At 40.7% G+C, this 14,943-nt stretch overlaps 1 protein-coding gene across 1 annotated transcript in view; it reads right to left on the bottom strand.

Moving 5' to 3' along the window:
- Positions 1–13,958, bottom strand: part of SH3BGRL2 (SH3 domain binding glutamate rich protein like 2) — a gene marked incomplete at its 5' end in the record, with an annotated part of 19,277 nt that extends 5,319 nt beyond the window's left edge. Inside the window, 2 exons of the mRNA XM_007456625.1 lie at positions 12,555–12,740; positions 13,914–13,958. Coding sequence (XP_007456687.1) covers positions 12,555–12,740; positions 13,914–13,958 — 231 coding nt within the window. The remainder of the gene's footprint in view (positions 1–12,554; positions 12,741–13,913) is intronic.
- Positions 13,959–14,943: the final 985 nt, after the last annotated feature.

Below are 14,943 nucleotides of genomic sequence, written 5' to 3'. Positions count from 1 at the left end.
CTTTCCCTAGGGAATCTCAATCGCAGTCATGGCTCTTATTAAACTCAGATCCTTAGCTCTGATTCTCCTCTCAATTCTGGTTCCATGTAAGCAACTAACTGTTCACAATAGACTATTAAACATAATGAGTCTAAATCGCAATTCATGCTTTTCCTTCCACCCCCCAGGCTGGACCTCTCAGAAGACTGGCACCACCATCTAACGGGCTCTACCAGGCAGAAATCAAGGCATCGTAGGACTCCTCTCTTCCCTCAACCAATAGCTATCTTACATATCCCTTCAACCTCTCTGTTTTTCTACACCAGTCTCATTGCCCTAATGCAAGCTAGATATCTGCAATGGCACCTCAACATACCAACCCCTCTCCAGTCTACCCTATCTCCCCCCAACCCCTGAATCGTGCTCAAGTGAGGACAGACGGCTCCTTTAAAAATGCAGATTTGATCATATCATCCTCTGCTTAAGTCCTTTCCTTCAAGACTTCTCATTGTTCCTTGGGGGAGAAGAGGGGTCTTGAACTTCTACCTGCACCAACCACTGTCTGGGTCAGAGCTTCACTTCTGGGAAACTGAGCGGTATATACACTCAGTCAACTATAGATGAGATGTCCAGCAATCTACTAGCTGAGCTATGACCCTGACCAACTCCTTTAACCTGCTCAGACTGCTTCTTTCTTTCTGTCTCAGATACGACCAAAGTCCCTTGAAGCTCCAGAATTCTAAAAAATAATGGAGCATTCAGTGGAGCTGCTCTTAAACGGGCTGTTAGCTGTGTCCAGATGTGAAGTCCAGCCTATGTATTCCAGTTCCTAGTGATACCTGTTTGAAGAGCTTACCTCTCTGAACAGGAAACAGGTTTAACCAAATAGGAGAGGGAAAGGGCAAAAGTGAGAGAAAAAAAACTAAGGACTAGTCAACAAAATGTCGTCCCTGTTCTTGAATTCCAAAAGGGCTTTACCTGTTTCTACCTGATAAATAATCTCCGATGTCAGTGTGAAAACGCAAGAATGAAAAAACTAATAATGTAAGAAATAAAAAATGAGAAACAGTGCCTGACTCAATCGCTATAAATGCAGTGTGAATTTTACTTTAAAGACGGAAGTGCTGGGACTTTCTTGACGGTCCAGTGGTTAAGACTCCACACTCCCAATGCAGGGGGCATGGGTTTGAACCCTGGTGCGGGAACTAAGATCCTGCATGCCGTGCGGTGAGGCCAAAAAAAAAAAAAAAAACAGAAACAAAAACAAAACAACAGAAAAGGAAGTGCTAACATGAAAATACAGTGCATGCAAAAGATCAAAAGGCAAGTTACGAGACTTAATATGTATAATTCAGGTTGCAGTGTTTATATTAAAAACCTTAATCTTAAAATGATTACAATTCTCCAAATCACAAAGCTAGAAATAAGGTCAACTTTCACAAGCGAGCTTCATACATATAAAACAAAACAGAGAATACATACGTGTAGAGAAAATTTGTAAACAATCCATTTAACCACACTGAACCAAAACTGTTCTCATAAATGTTAGTCACCAACAAAGGTATTTAGAAATGTCAGATATTAAGAAATCTCAGAATGGCAACATTTCTTATTTATATAAAAAATACTCTTGAACTGTATTTCTGTCATAAAAGTTATAACCATTATTTTTAGTTTATGAACCTTTAACTCAGTGCCACATCACCATGGCTGGGGAACTTCTTACCGAATATTAAACTGGATGCTCCCAACAGTTTAGAAATTGTCACCCAAGGTAATTAACTCCCAAAGTGACAAACATAAAATTTGGTAATTAACTTTAAAAGCAATCATTTTTAAAAGCCAACGTGAGAATAGTACCTGACACACACCAGGCAAACTGGGTGATGAGTTGCGTCTGCTAATTAATGACCGACATGTCATGTTTTAGGTAATCTCATGCTAATAATGTAATCTGATTAAATCCTATTTCTACTCTATTACTTATTGATTTAAAGAATTATGTAAAGAATTTACTTTCTGACATACAAAAGCTTTTGAATGGCCTGATGAATCTCAAATTGTAAGAAGTTAAATCACCTTCTTTGTCATCTTGACGCAAAGAGTAGATGATTGACAATTTAAAATCTAGAAGTTCTGAATACCCTCTTTTAGAGGTAATAAACTAAATACTATGATGTGAAATAATATGAGTAAAACAGTATTCGAAATCTTAAAATCACTTTCTATTAAGATAGAATTTCTCTTATATTCTGGCCAATAAAAATTCCCCAATAAAAGAGAAAGATCTGCTTTCTTATCAAATTCATTTCACTTATCAGGCTTATATTTTAAAAGAAACAAACCACACTAGGGCTCATACTGTACAAGTTAAAAGCACTGTATTTTTAAAACTCACTATAAAGTTTCTAAATGGGCTTGCTGAAGTCCTTATAGTCAAAGACACTCTCTCTGAAGTGTTTGCAAATACATGTCTGCAAATTGCACATTGTAAGACAATCAACCTCCTGCGACTATAAAATATAACGGTCAGTTAATATGACCTTTGGAGGACAGTACAGATACATAAAGCATATTCAAGGAAAAAAATCATTCCGTTTCAGAAGCTGGAACATTTTTAACTACATTGAAAACAAAGGCTGAAAAATTCACTTTGTTTCTAGTGCCAAATGAAAAGAAAAAATTCTGGGTTATAAAGATATCAGCATAACTGAGCACTGTTACTAATGGAATATTTATCTAAATGCTACAATTTTAAGAAGAATAAAGCAAGCTAAGTAGCTGTTAAAAAGAAAAAGAAAAAAAAAGAAAGTTCCCATTACCTACACTTGTGTTTGCGTTTAAGTGAAAACCAATGTTAGAGACATTTATAAGCTCATGATAAAATCTACAACAGGTAGAGCTCACAGTAGTCTCATTCTTCCAGAGCTTACTTAAGGACATTACCCGTTCCTACGGTTAGACTATTATGGACTGGACAAGCATCTGAGACAAAGGCCTTAAAGTTCTCTGCCCTTTTAGCGTTCCCTAAGAGAACAGCGAGGAAAACCCACAGTAGCCACTCTGAAAAGCTGCATCACTTCCCACGCTAAGTCGATAACAAGTGACAGACCCATATTATTTCTACATGCCAAGGGCCTTTCCAAACAGAAGGTTGCAGGGAACAAAAACAACACGTGGCCCGCAAGGAAATGGTGGCAGCAAGCACTTCTAAACGAGCCAAAGCAAATTTGGTTTACCCCAAAGGAGAAATTAAAAAAAAAAAATTCTTCCTAAGACTACAAGAGCTACCGCTGCTGCTGCAAATGGGCAGAGACTCCTTCTTCCTGAAATTCCTTTCAAGCCTGAGGGTAGCCTCTGAGCAGAAATTTTTTGATTCAGTGGTTAAGGACCATTAATGCTATATTCCATTTTGTGAAATCTTGATTGAGAAGGAAAAAATATTTGACAGCTCCAATCCCGGTAGGATATATAAGATGTAGCTGTCTAAAACAGCTTCATTCAGCAATTTTTAGGCCAAATACCAAAAATACGAATAAGTCCAAAGCTGAAGAATTAAAATTCAGATTGAACACATTTAACATTTCTGACCATTCTGATACAAGATGGCAGAGCAAGCAAATACATCTACCCAAGCACCCACTGAAATTGGATGGGAAACAATTTTGTGCTAAACACAGGAAAAGCAACCAGCAATAAAAGTTTAAGAAATTCTCAGAGGAGTAAGTGAAAAGGCTAAAATCAATTAAGAAAATCTCATAAATCTTTGCGTCGTTCTTCAAGCCACAGGAATTTAGTAAAATAGGATTATACACCTTCCTCTGTGACCACTCACACAACTAAACAGTTCTGTAGAGAATATTTATATGTTTATAACAATATAAATGTGGTGTATTTACATAGTATACAATAGTTATTATAATTACAGATGAGTATGTGACTGTTATAAACTTAGCAATGCAGTGTGTGCGTGCACATGTGTGTAAGTCAAAATGGGGGAGAAATGAGAGAAGCTATAAGAATGCAAGTTTCCCCTCTTCCAAAGAAAAAAGTAAATACTATCTAATTTAAAATCAAGGACTATAGGGCTTCCCTGGTGGCGCAGTGGTTGAGAGTCCACCTGCCGATGCAGGGGACGCAGGTTCATACCCCAGTCTGGGAGGATCCCACATGCCACGGAGCGGCTGGGCCCGTGAGCCATGGCCGCTGAGCCTGCGCGTCCGGAGACGGTGCTCCACAACGGGAGAGGCCACAACGGTGAGAGGCCCACGTACCGCAAAAAAAAAAAAAAAAAAAATTACACACACAACACACACACATACATACACATACCCTTGGTATCTGCAGGGGATTAGGGGATTGGTTCCAGGACTCTCCACGACCACCAAAATTCACAAATGATCATAGTGTATCTTTTGTGCCCTGCTTTCTTCTCCCAACAAAAATAGCTTCCATGTCACTGTAAACTGATTTTTTAGAGGTTGCCTCTTATTTCCCTGGGTGGATTATTAGAACTAACTTAATCATCACCCACCTATGTTGAAGTCCAGCTGTCTGCAGTAATTAATAGAACTTTGTTTACAGTCCATAAGAAAAATAAAAAGGAAAGTTAAAGTCAAAAATTTTCATTATCCACAGGAGATGTGGTCTATCTCTAAAGTAGAGATGTTATTTATGTAGGTTGAAGGCAAAGCCCTGAAAGTCACCCCACACCCATTTTCCTCATCCCCATACTCCCTTGGTCACCAAATCCTGTAATTTTTACCTCCTACATAATTCTGTCTTTGTTTGCCTTTCAAAGCTCAGTTCAAACGAGCCGTGCTATTGACTCTCTCTAACTAGGACTCTGGTTATTCCTCCCCCTCCCCCATGCCCAGCAAACCTGCGCGTCATTACTCCTATTATGACCTTTAGTTCACAGAATTTTTTTTCATGCTTTTGCCTTCAGCTGGTCTCTGAGTTCCTTGTACTCACCCTCAGCAGGCTACGTGGCATATTTATCTTAGTATCTGGTACCTATCAGAAAGCTGGGAACACAGAACATACTTAACAAAAATTGGTTCCAGAAGTGGGTGAATAGCTCCACATACTTTCAGCCAAGCAGGTAGCTAACCCATTCTGTTGGGTCTCACCTTGTCAAGGTTCTGAGCATTTCCATTCCTGTTCATTAATAAAACTCAAAGCCAGATCTCTCAAAAGCAAGCTTTTTGAACCTTCTTCTAAATTTTACAATGAAATCTCTTTGGTAAATCACCTCTATTAGAAGCTTGCCTACCCCACAGGTAGAATTTTCTCAGGAAACTTGTGGTCTGAATTTGAAAATATCTATTCCAAGGTTTTCTGTCTAAAAGATCAGTTATCTAATCAAGGAGAATCTTCTCCTTCAGATGTTTTACTATACGTGACCTCATGCGGCATCCTCACAGATACTAGGAAAGGGTGGTGGGGAAGGGAGATATCAATTCTCTTTATCGCTAATTGCTGGATGCCCAGAAGCATAGCAATTTAATTAGATATTCTTTGCAGTCTTACCTCTTCTATATAACCCTAGTTTTTATTCTTCTGTCTATAAATGTTTAATCTCCCATTTTCACCTTACTGAGATGTTTGTCTCAGTATTCTCAGTGATGAATCCCTAGGACATGTCTTTCATGAAAACTATGGTTTGTGCTCTGAATATTGAAATATTCAATATTTCAGTATTCGTCCAGACAATTTCAGGGCACCCCAACTGCATGTTTAGCAGTGTATCTTAACTAATATCCAAACTGGCAGTTTCCCTTTTGGGAAGCCCTGTGTGTGTAATGTTGTTAAAAATAAAATTATATGTATGAGGCAGGAATTTGTAAAACTAATAATTAAGGGAGTTGGTTCTTCAGCTTCACAAAAGATCCCAAACACACTTAAAATATATTATCCAGAGACAATCTTCTCAAGAGTCTTACATAAACACCGCACTTGGGAACAATACAACTGCATACATTTAGGTATTTTTGTGGTGTCCTTCTGAACCTCTACCAATGGTTAGAAAATACTAACACATCTCCTTGTTTCCTTTCATACCTAAGAAAGAAAAGGAGAGGATACTCCACAAAGAACCACTGCTGGTCATTTAGCTTTTCTGTGCCTCGTGAAGATTGGTCTTAACCTGTCTGTCGTCTACTTTCAGGCTCCATTAACCTAGGTAATATGGGGAAAGGCTGCCATAGCTGGCCCCAAATCATTACTTAAACAAAACTAGTCAGTAGCTTTAATGTAATCTTATTTGGCTAGCAATACACCCAATGCTTGCGTGCAAATTTAACATTCTACAAGTATCATCTAAAAGTGCAAAAAAAAAAGTAATTCAATAGTTTTAAAATATAAATAATTTTATAAGTTGCCTCATGGAAAATAATCAAATGGTTATTTTTCTATAAAAGTCTGCCCTCTGTCTCTCAGCTGAACTGTCCTCTCTTCATTAGACAGGACTTTACATGAGTAGCTCCAGCCACACATTCTACCTCACTTCACCTCTCTCCCCACCTTCACCCAGAGCCCAGTTGTAAGTACTGGCCAAACGTGCAGCAGCTCATCTTGATTATCTGAATGGTCACTGGATTCTTCCCCCTTGATGGCAAATCCACAAACTGGTTAATGTGACCCCAGTCAAATAAAATTTGGCTGCATTCCCATTTCTAACTACAAGTTGTTTTTTTTTTTAAATAAAATGAAAGAATTAATAAATTCATTCAGCAAAGTTGCAGGACAAAAAACACATAAAAATCACGTGTGTCTCTATACACTAATAATACATGATTGGAAAAGGAAATTAGGAAAATAATTCTATTTACAATAGCATCAAAAACGCCCACAAGGCTTAGGAGTAAACCTAACCAAGGAGGTGAAAGACTTGTACACTAAAAACTACAGAACATTGCTGAAAGAAATGAACAGAGACACCAAAAATGAAAAGACACCCACGTTCATAGACTGGAAGACTTAATATTGTTATGATGTCAGTGCTACCCAAAGCAATCTAAAGCTCCAACATATCCCCTATCAAAACCCTAATGGCATTTTTTGCAGAAATAGAAAAAAAAAAACAAAACTCCTAAAATTCATACAGAATCTCAAGGGACCTCAAATAGCCAAAACAAGTTTGAAGAACGACGAAGTTAAAGAGATCATATTTCCTGATTTCAAAACATATTACAAAGCGACAGTAATAAAAACTGTGGTACTGGCACAGACCAGTGCAACAGAATAGAGTCCAAAAAAACATAAACCCTCACATATATGGTCAAATGATCATGAACAAAGGTGCCAAGACCACTCAATGGGGAAAGCACCGTCTCATCAACAAATGGTAACAGGAAACCTAGATATCCACACTCAAAAGAATGAAGTTGGACCCTTATCTTATACCATACACAAAAATTAACTAAAAATGAATTAAAGACCTAAACCTAAGACCCCAAACTACAAAATTGCTATAGGAAAACCTAGGGGAAAAGCTTCATGACACTGTATTTGGCAAGTAATGATTTCCTGGATATGACTTCAAAAGCACAGGCAACAAAAACAAAGACAGACAAATAGGACTACATTAAACTTAAAAACTCTTGTTCATCAAAAGATATAATCAACAGAGTGAAAGGCAACCTAAGAATGGGAGAAATACCTGCAAAATACATATCTGATAAGAGGTTAGTATTCAGAATATACAAAGAACTCTTACAACTCAACAGCAAAAAGCCAAATAACCCAATTGAAAACTGGGCAAAGGACTTGAACAGACATTTCTCCAAAGATTATATACAAGCTCAACAACACTAATCATCAAAGAAATGCAAATCAAAGCCACAGTGAGATATCACCTCACGCCCATTAGCATGGCTACTCTCAAAACAAAACAAAAACAGAAAATGACAAGTGTTGGCAGGGATGTGGAGAAGTTAGAACTCTTGTACACTACGGATGGGTTTATAAAATGGTGTAACCACTATGGAAAACAGTACAGCAGTTCCTCAAAAAATTAACAGTAGAACTACCATATGATGCAGCAATCCCACTAATATGTACATATCCCCAAGAATTGAAAACAGGATCTTGAAGAGATATTTGCAAACTCATGTTCATAGCAGCACTACTCACAATAGCCAAGGGGTAGAAGCAACCCAGAGTCCATCAATGGATGAGTGGAAAAACAAAATGTGATATATGAATGGAGATCTTAAAAAGGAAGGAAATCTTGTCACATGCTTCAATGCTATAGGCTAGATGTTTGTATCCCCCCAAAATTCATACATTGAAATGCTGATGCCCAAAGACCTTTGGGAGGGGAGTAGGTCATGACAGCAGAGCCCTCATGGATGAGATTAATGCCTTTTATAAAACAGGTCTGGGACTTCCCTGGTGGCGCAGTGATTAAGAATCCACCTGCCAATGCAGGGGACACGGGTTCGATCCCTGGTCCAGGAAGATCCCACATGCTGTGGAGCACAACTATGCCAGTGCGCCACAACTACTGAGCCTGTGCTCTAGGGCCTGCAAGCCACAACTACTGAAGCCTGTGTGCCTAGAGCCCGTGCTCGGCAACAAGAGAAGCCCGCGCAAGGAGAAGCCCGTGCACCACAACGAAGAGTAGCCCCTGCTCGCTGCAACTAGAGAAACCCCGCACACAGCAATGAAGACCCAACGCAGACAAAAAAGAGGACTGAGAGAGCTCCCCTGCCCCCTTCACCACGTGAGGATACTACAGGAAGTTGGCAATCTGCAACCTAGAAGAGAAGAGGGCCTTCACCAGAACCCAACCCTAGTGTAACCCTGATCTTGGACTTAACTCTGAGAAATAAATTTCTATTGTTTGTAAGTTACCCAGTCTGTGGTATTTTGTTATAGCAGCCTGAACGGAATAAGACATACAAGATGGATGCACCTTGAGAGCATGACGCCAAGTGAAGTAAGATAGTCACAAAGGACAAATACTGGGACTCCCCTGGCGGTCCAGTGGTTAAGACTCCGCGCTTCCATTGCAGGGGGCACGGGTTTGATCCCTGGTTGGGGAACTAAGATCCCGAACGCCTCGTGGCGTGGCCAAAAAACAAAAACAAAACAAAGAAAACAAAGGACAAATACTACATGATTTCAATTTTATGAGGTCTCTAAAGTAGTCAAATTCATAGATATAGAAAGTAGAACGATGGTTATCAGGGGAGTGGGGTGGGGGGAGGGGACAAACAGGAGTTATTTAATGGGTATAGAGTCTCAGTTCTGCAAGGTGAAAAAGTTCTGGGGACCTGTTTTACAGCAATGTGAATACACTTAACATTACTCAACCGTACACTTAATAGTGGTTAAGATGATAAATTTTATGATGTATGTTTTTACCACAATAAAAAAATTTCAATAAAAAATAAGAAAAAATATAAAGAAATCCAAATTTTTTTTTTCTTCTGAATGGGGAGGTAGAAAAGAAACGGGAGGAAATGTTTTCCTTTTGTGTAGATATGTGTGTTTTTATTTCTAGTGCATTCCACACATGCCAGTTCCACAGAGAGAGAGAACAGAGTTTAAACCTTGAATGTGAGGATCTGAGCTTTCTAAAATGAGAAAAGCCTATAGGCGTTGGGATGTTGACCTTTAGGAATCCATTTCCAGAGAAGAATCGTGCTTATGGTAGGACACTTCAGGGAAACAGCAGGAACAACCAGTCTGCCCCAATGAGGGTACTTGCCTACAAACAACTGAAATAGACACTGGCAACTTAAAAGAAAAAGAATGTATGAAGGTATAGCAGGGAGCTCACAGAATCCACATTAAGCCTGGAGGACCAGTTTAGAAAATACGAGGAACTTCCATGTCTCGGGAACCAAGAACACACCTAGGCCACACCCCAGGATCAGCCTCCTTAGGACACCAGCCATATGCTGTCCAGCCACCAGGCTCTGCCTGGCCCCATCACCCCTAGACACTCACTGAGCCACCTCCAACTGATGCTGTGTTTCGGCATCATTTCCTCAGTGTCCAAATCTGGGGTGGGAAGAACTGATTGGACAAGCCAGGGAGCTTCCATTCGGTGGGTAATTCCTCCCAATAGGCAGGATTTTCATGTGCTAAAGGAGAGAGAGAAGGCAGTTGTCCACACTGGTTAGCAAGCAGCTTAGCAGCTGTGTATGTCTCACACGCCTAGCTCATCCAGTTTAAAACAAAGTAATAAGTTTCCAGCCAATTCCAGGAAACAGGAGAATCTTCATGCTTACTGGATCCTGTCACTTGCAATATGGCAGGTTTCCACAACCAGATACGACCACTCGTAAACCATTACCGGGCAATGCAAGGTGCACAGAAGCAGGTGGGACGCACGAGGCCATGGTTCATTGCCCTCAAATGTTTTTGCTTTTGTCAAAGTCGAATTTATTTGACCTTGATAAGAGCAGACACTGTCTTCAAAACTCCTGCCAGAACAGACTATAAAGACAGAATGAATACACCAGCACTGCTGTCACAACTGCCATGGGACTGACACTGTTCAAGCAGCCATTTATCTGGCACAGTTTAATCAATATGGAAGCCTCTAGCCAGCTCCCAGTCTACCTGAAAAAACTTCCATAGACTCTACAGGGCACAGATACATAGAGATTTAGAAAGTCATAAAGAGGTGGAAATAAAGGGAAGGAATTAACTTTATTTCACATCACGTTCTTTTTTATTCATTGAATACATTCCTCTACTCAAAGGGCTCGGAAGACTTTGGCTTTTATGGTGATAGAGCAAAGATGTCTCTGCCTCCTTCCTCTTGAGAGGTCTATGAAACAACAAGGATTAAAAAAAAAAACAGCAACAACTCCACTTTTAAAATAAACTTAGGAGATGTCAACAGCCCTGAACCATGTATGCAGGAAGTGGGTAGAGCAATGGAGAGGGAAGTCAAGAGCAGAGGATGGTCAAACCTCAGTGTCTGCAGAGGCAGCATCAACAAGAAATAAGCTGCATTATTATATAAGAATAAAGGTTATTATTCTTGTGGAATTTTTTTACATCATGATCTCATATTAGGGAAAGTATATGGTTACCAAGAGTGTATCCCATTCATGATTACAGAGTCTAGAAAATGTACTTTTGTGCCTGCAGACCAAAATAAGATAATAGATGAAAATGTGTGTAAACTGTACAGTTCAAAATAAAGCTATCAGTCAAACAGTGCTAGAAAACTTAAAACAAAAATCCATTGGTTCTCTGTTCCTCAGACTTTGAGGCTGTGAAAATGTCTTTATTCTGGTCTTACAGTTGAATGGTAGTTTGGGTGGGTATAGAGTTTTAGGAGTACTTTAGAAACAGTGACAAATATCCTGGGAAGTGAGATGGATATTATCGTCCTTTGCTAAAGATGAGAAAATTGAGATATAAAGAGATAAGTGACTTTCCAAAGGTGTCAAGCCAACATAAAGTAGTACTCAAATCTGTGTCTAGTGCCAGGTTTGGTTTTCTCTTCATGACACGTAAAAACGCTGGGCACAATCTTTATGGCTTTATGTTTCAGCATTTCATTCTGCCTCATGTTCTTGGAGAACTGTTTCACTGTTATCCCTTTTCTCCACCCTAACGAGCACCCAGTTATTTATTTCACCTTGAGCACCTCTGCACTGTAGCCCCTTCCCCTTCTCCTGGCCATCCTTAAAGAACTGCAGTTCAGGTCTCAAAATAAACACTGACTTACATACTTAAAGCTACCCCAGAAAGCAAATCCTAACTACTCATTAGAGAGACATTTCTCAATGTTTTTTCTTAACCTAAGAAGTGAGAAGGAAAATAATTAGTCGAAAGTGGCTTCGTCTTCTCAATGCCACCTGCAGCAGGAAGGCATCTGATGTATTTTAGTTGTTCATAACGATCCAGCTGGCTCATGATCATAAAAAAGTGAAACTCTGGTTTATAATCAGCCATTAGCAGTTTTTTTTACACTACAGAGAGATAAAGGTTCAAGAATAATTACCTCTTCCCCTCTGCCCCCCAAAATGTATTAATAAAAAAATACGCTTTAAAACGTCGAACACAGTAAACACACACATACGCAGCTTCTCTTCCCACCCCCTTTTCCCAAAGCAAACAGGAAGGCACAGTCTGTGACCTTGGACTCATACACCCTCTCGAATTCACCCTCTGTTAGACTTGTGGAACTGACTAGGCACTAGGTAAGGAGGTCAGTCTGCATTGAAAAAAACCCAACTGCACTCCAGATGACTCTTTTGTTTGGTTTTGTTTTTGCGGTAGGCGGGCCTCTCACTGCTGTGGCCTCTCCCGTTGCGGAGCACAGGCTCGGGACGCACAGGCTCAGCGGCCATGGTTTTTTTTGGGCGGTCCGCGCCCCTCTCCCGTTGCGGAGCACAGCCTCCGGACGCGCAGCCTCAGCGACCACGGCCCACGGGCCCAGCCGCTCCGCGGCACGTGGGATGCTCCCGGACCGGGGCACGAACCCGTGTCCCCTGCATCGGCAGGCGGACTCTCAACCACTGCGCCACCAGGGAAGCCCCAGATGACCCTGTTTTGAATCAGGCAAAGAAATGATGTGATAACAATCATTTGATACTTACTCCACAGTATCGGTTACCATTAAATATCTGAGGTGGCAGAGGGTTGCCCTGGGCAGGCTTCTTCTCCAGGGGGATGTTCTTGTACATCCACTGCCTCTGCTCTTCTGACATCGTGATGTCCACCTCCTCAAACTCTATCTTGTTGGCTTCCAGAAATCTAACCACATCCTGCTGCTTCTTCTTTATCTGCAGAGAGAAGACAAACACATAAGGAGAAATGCTCCTCCAAAACCAAGTGGAAATATTTCCAATTTGAACTAGATTTGAGTGTTCATCGTCAGAGGCCACTGAGCTAAAAAACAAGAGGTGATTTTTGCAGACGGCACGCACTGTCCACTCCCTGGTGATCCAGCAGACGTCTCAGCAAGTGCGGACACAGTGATTTCTCCAAGAATTCTGGGGCACAACTCTGCTGGTCTGGGAGGGACAGACGAGATCGGAGGTGGGAGATTCACTTAGTTCTCAGGGGGCCATAACTACCCACTCCCAGCCCCAGAAGTTGACATTTACAGTCACGAAAGCCCTGTCTGTCCCCAACCAATTGAAAACCACAGAGAGCCCATCTGAGATGTCGACACTTCACTGATTCCTGGGAGCAGCACCATTTTTATTCCCCTCAGCAGCCTCTTTCAGATGTTCCACAGCTGTAGCCACTGTCATGAGAGCATCCTTTCATCAATTCACAAGAGTAAAACGTTCTCCACTTCCAAGGTGAGAGTAAACAACAAGAACCATCCTACTTTGAACTCCCTTTCTTAACCCTTCTTGTTCCCATGATGTTTCATCTTTCCTTCCCCAGTCACTAGGGGTCAGGTATGCTCTTGAAGAGCTGCAAACACATCTGCAGGTTTTCCAAATGTTACCCATCTTCTTTTTTTTTTTTAACATCTTTATTGGGGTATAATTGCTTTACAATGGTGTGTTAGCTTCTGCTCTATAACAGAGTGAGTCAGCTATACATATACATATGTTCCCATATCTGAAGGTACGTATGAACTCATTGAGATGCGGTGACAATATTCAGGTATCTTAACCACAGCATGTAAAACCTGAGAAAACAAGTGTGCTTTTTCTAAACGATCCCGGGAAATCTGCAAAAACAACAAACTTAAGTGGTGAAGTAAATGTTATAATGGCCAAAGAAAAGAATCATTTTGAGAAGTGAAGCAGCTAGAAAGACCTCTGGACAAAGAAAATAAAATGCTGAAGAACAAACTTTCACAGACTGATTGTCCCAGCCAATCTCCTCCATCCCACCTCAATCCAACTGCTCCCCAAAAGCCTCAGTGACATGTGTCTCTGATCACTGGGTTCAAGTCTATGAATGACTAATGACGCAATGTCATAGTTAGTATGGACAGAAATAAAAGGCCGGCAAGAAAGGACATCTTTTAAGCGCACTATTATAAAAGGAGAGAATTACTGTATGGTAGTAAATCCAAGTTGAAACTGATATTATCTCCATTTCTTGAATTAAGCCACTTCTCATGTCTGAAAAAGTTAACTTTTTCTCCTCACTCATAGAATTGCAGACTATATATTATTTTGTAACTTCGGTATGCTAAAAAGTATCATCCACCCTACTTAATTTCCCCTTACAACTCTACGAGGTAGAGTTTTATTGACTCTGAGGTTGAAAGCATTCACCTATTTTGATCCAAGTCCTAGTGTGTGTTCTTATCAAGACAATCGTCACTCTCCCCTAAAATCCTTCTTCTTTTTTTTTTTTTTTTTTTTTTTTTTTTTTTTTGGTACGTGGGCCTCTCACTGTTGTGGCCTCTCCCGTCGCAGGGCACAGGCTCCGGACGCGCAGGCTCAGCGGCCATGGCTCACGGGCCATGGCTCACGGGCCCAGCCACTCCACGGCATGTGGGATCTTCCCGGACCGGGGCATGAACCCGCGTCCCCTGCATCGGCAGGCAGACTCTCAACCACTGTGCCACCAGGGAAGCCCCCTAAAATCCTTCTTTAGTGGGTCCCCACTGGCCTTTGTAAAGCAAACAAAAAGTTACCTACAATGCTACTATCCAGACAGCCACTGCCAAAATTTAAATAGAGGAAAGGGTCTGGATTTAATATCCATATTTGGAGCTCTACATACCCAGCACATTTCAATTGTTCATGAGCATGATCAAAAATGAAACTTATCCATAGTCAAACCTTGGTTTTCCATTTATAATGTACAGACATATAACATCCACCACGACTCCAAAATGTGGGTACTTAAAGGCTCAATATGAGGATAAATCAAGACATGTACGCAGTTTCTTTACTACCCCTACCTCCTGGCCATAAACACATAGGGACACACACACACACACACAGGGTATTTACTGCTGGACTATAATCCCCTACAGCTCACCTGGTCTTTCCTTTCACACAATCACAC

Source organism: Lipotes vexillifer, unplaced genomic scaffold, assembly GCF_000442215.2.
Source record: "Lipotes vexillifer unplaced genomic scaffold, Lipotes_vexillifer_v1.1 scaffold1077, whole genome shotgun sequence".
Taxonomy (NCBI): Eukaryota; Metazoa; Chordata; class Mammalia; order Artiodactyla; family Lipotidae; genus Lipotes; species Lipotes vexillifer.
The sequence above is the reverse complement of the archived record's forward strand: the minus strand, read 5'-3'. Positions and strand labels throughout refer to the sequence as shown.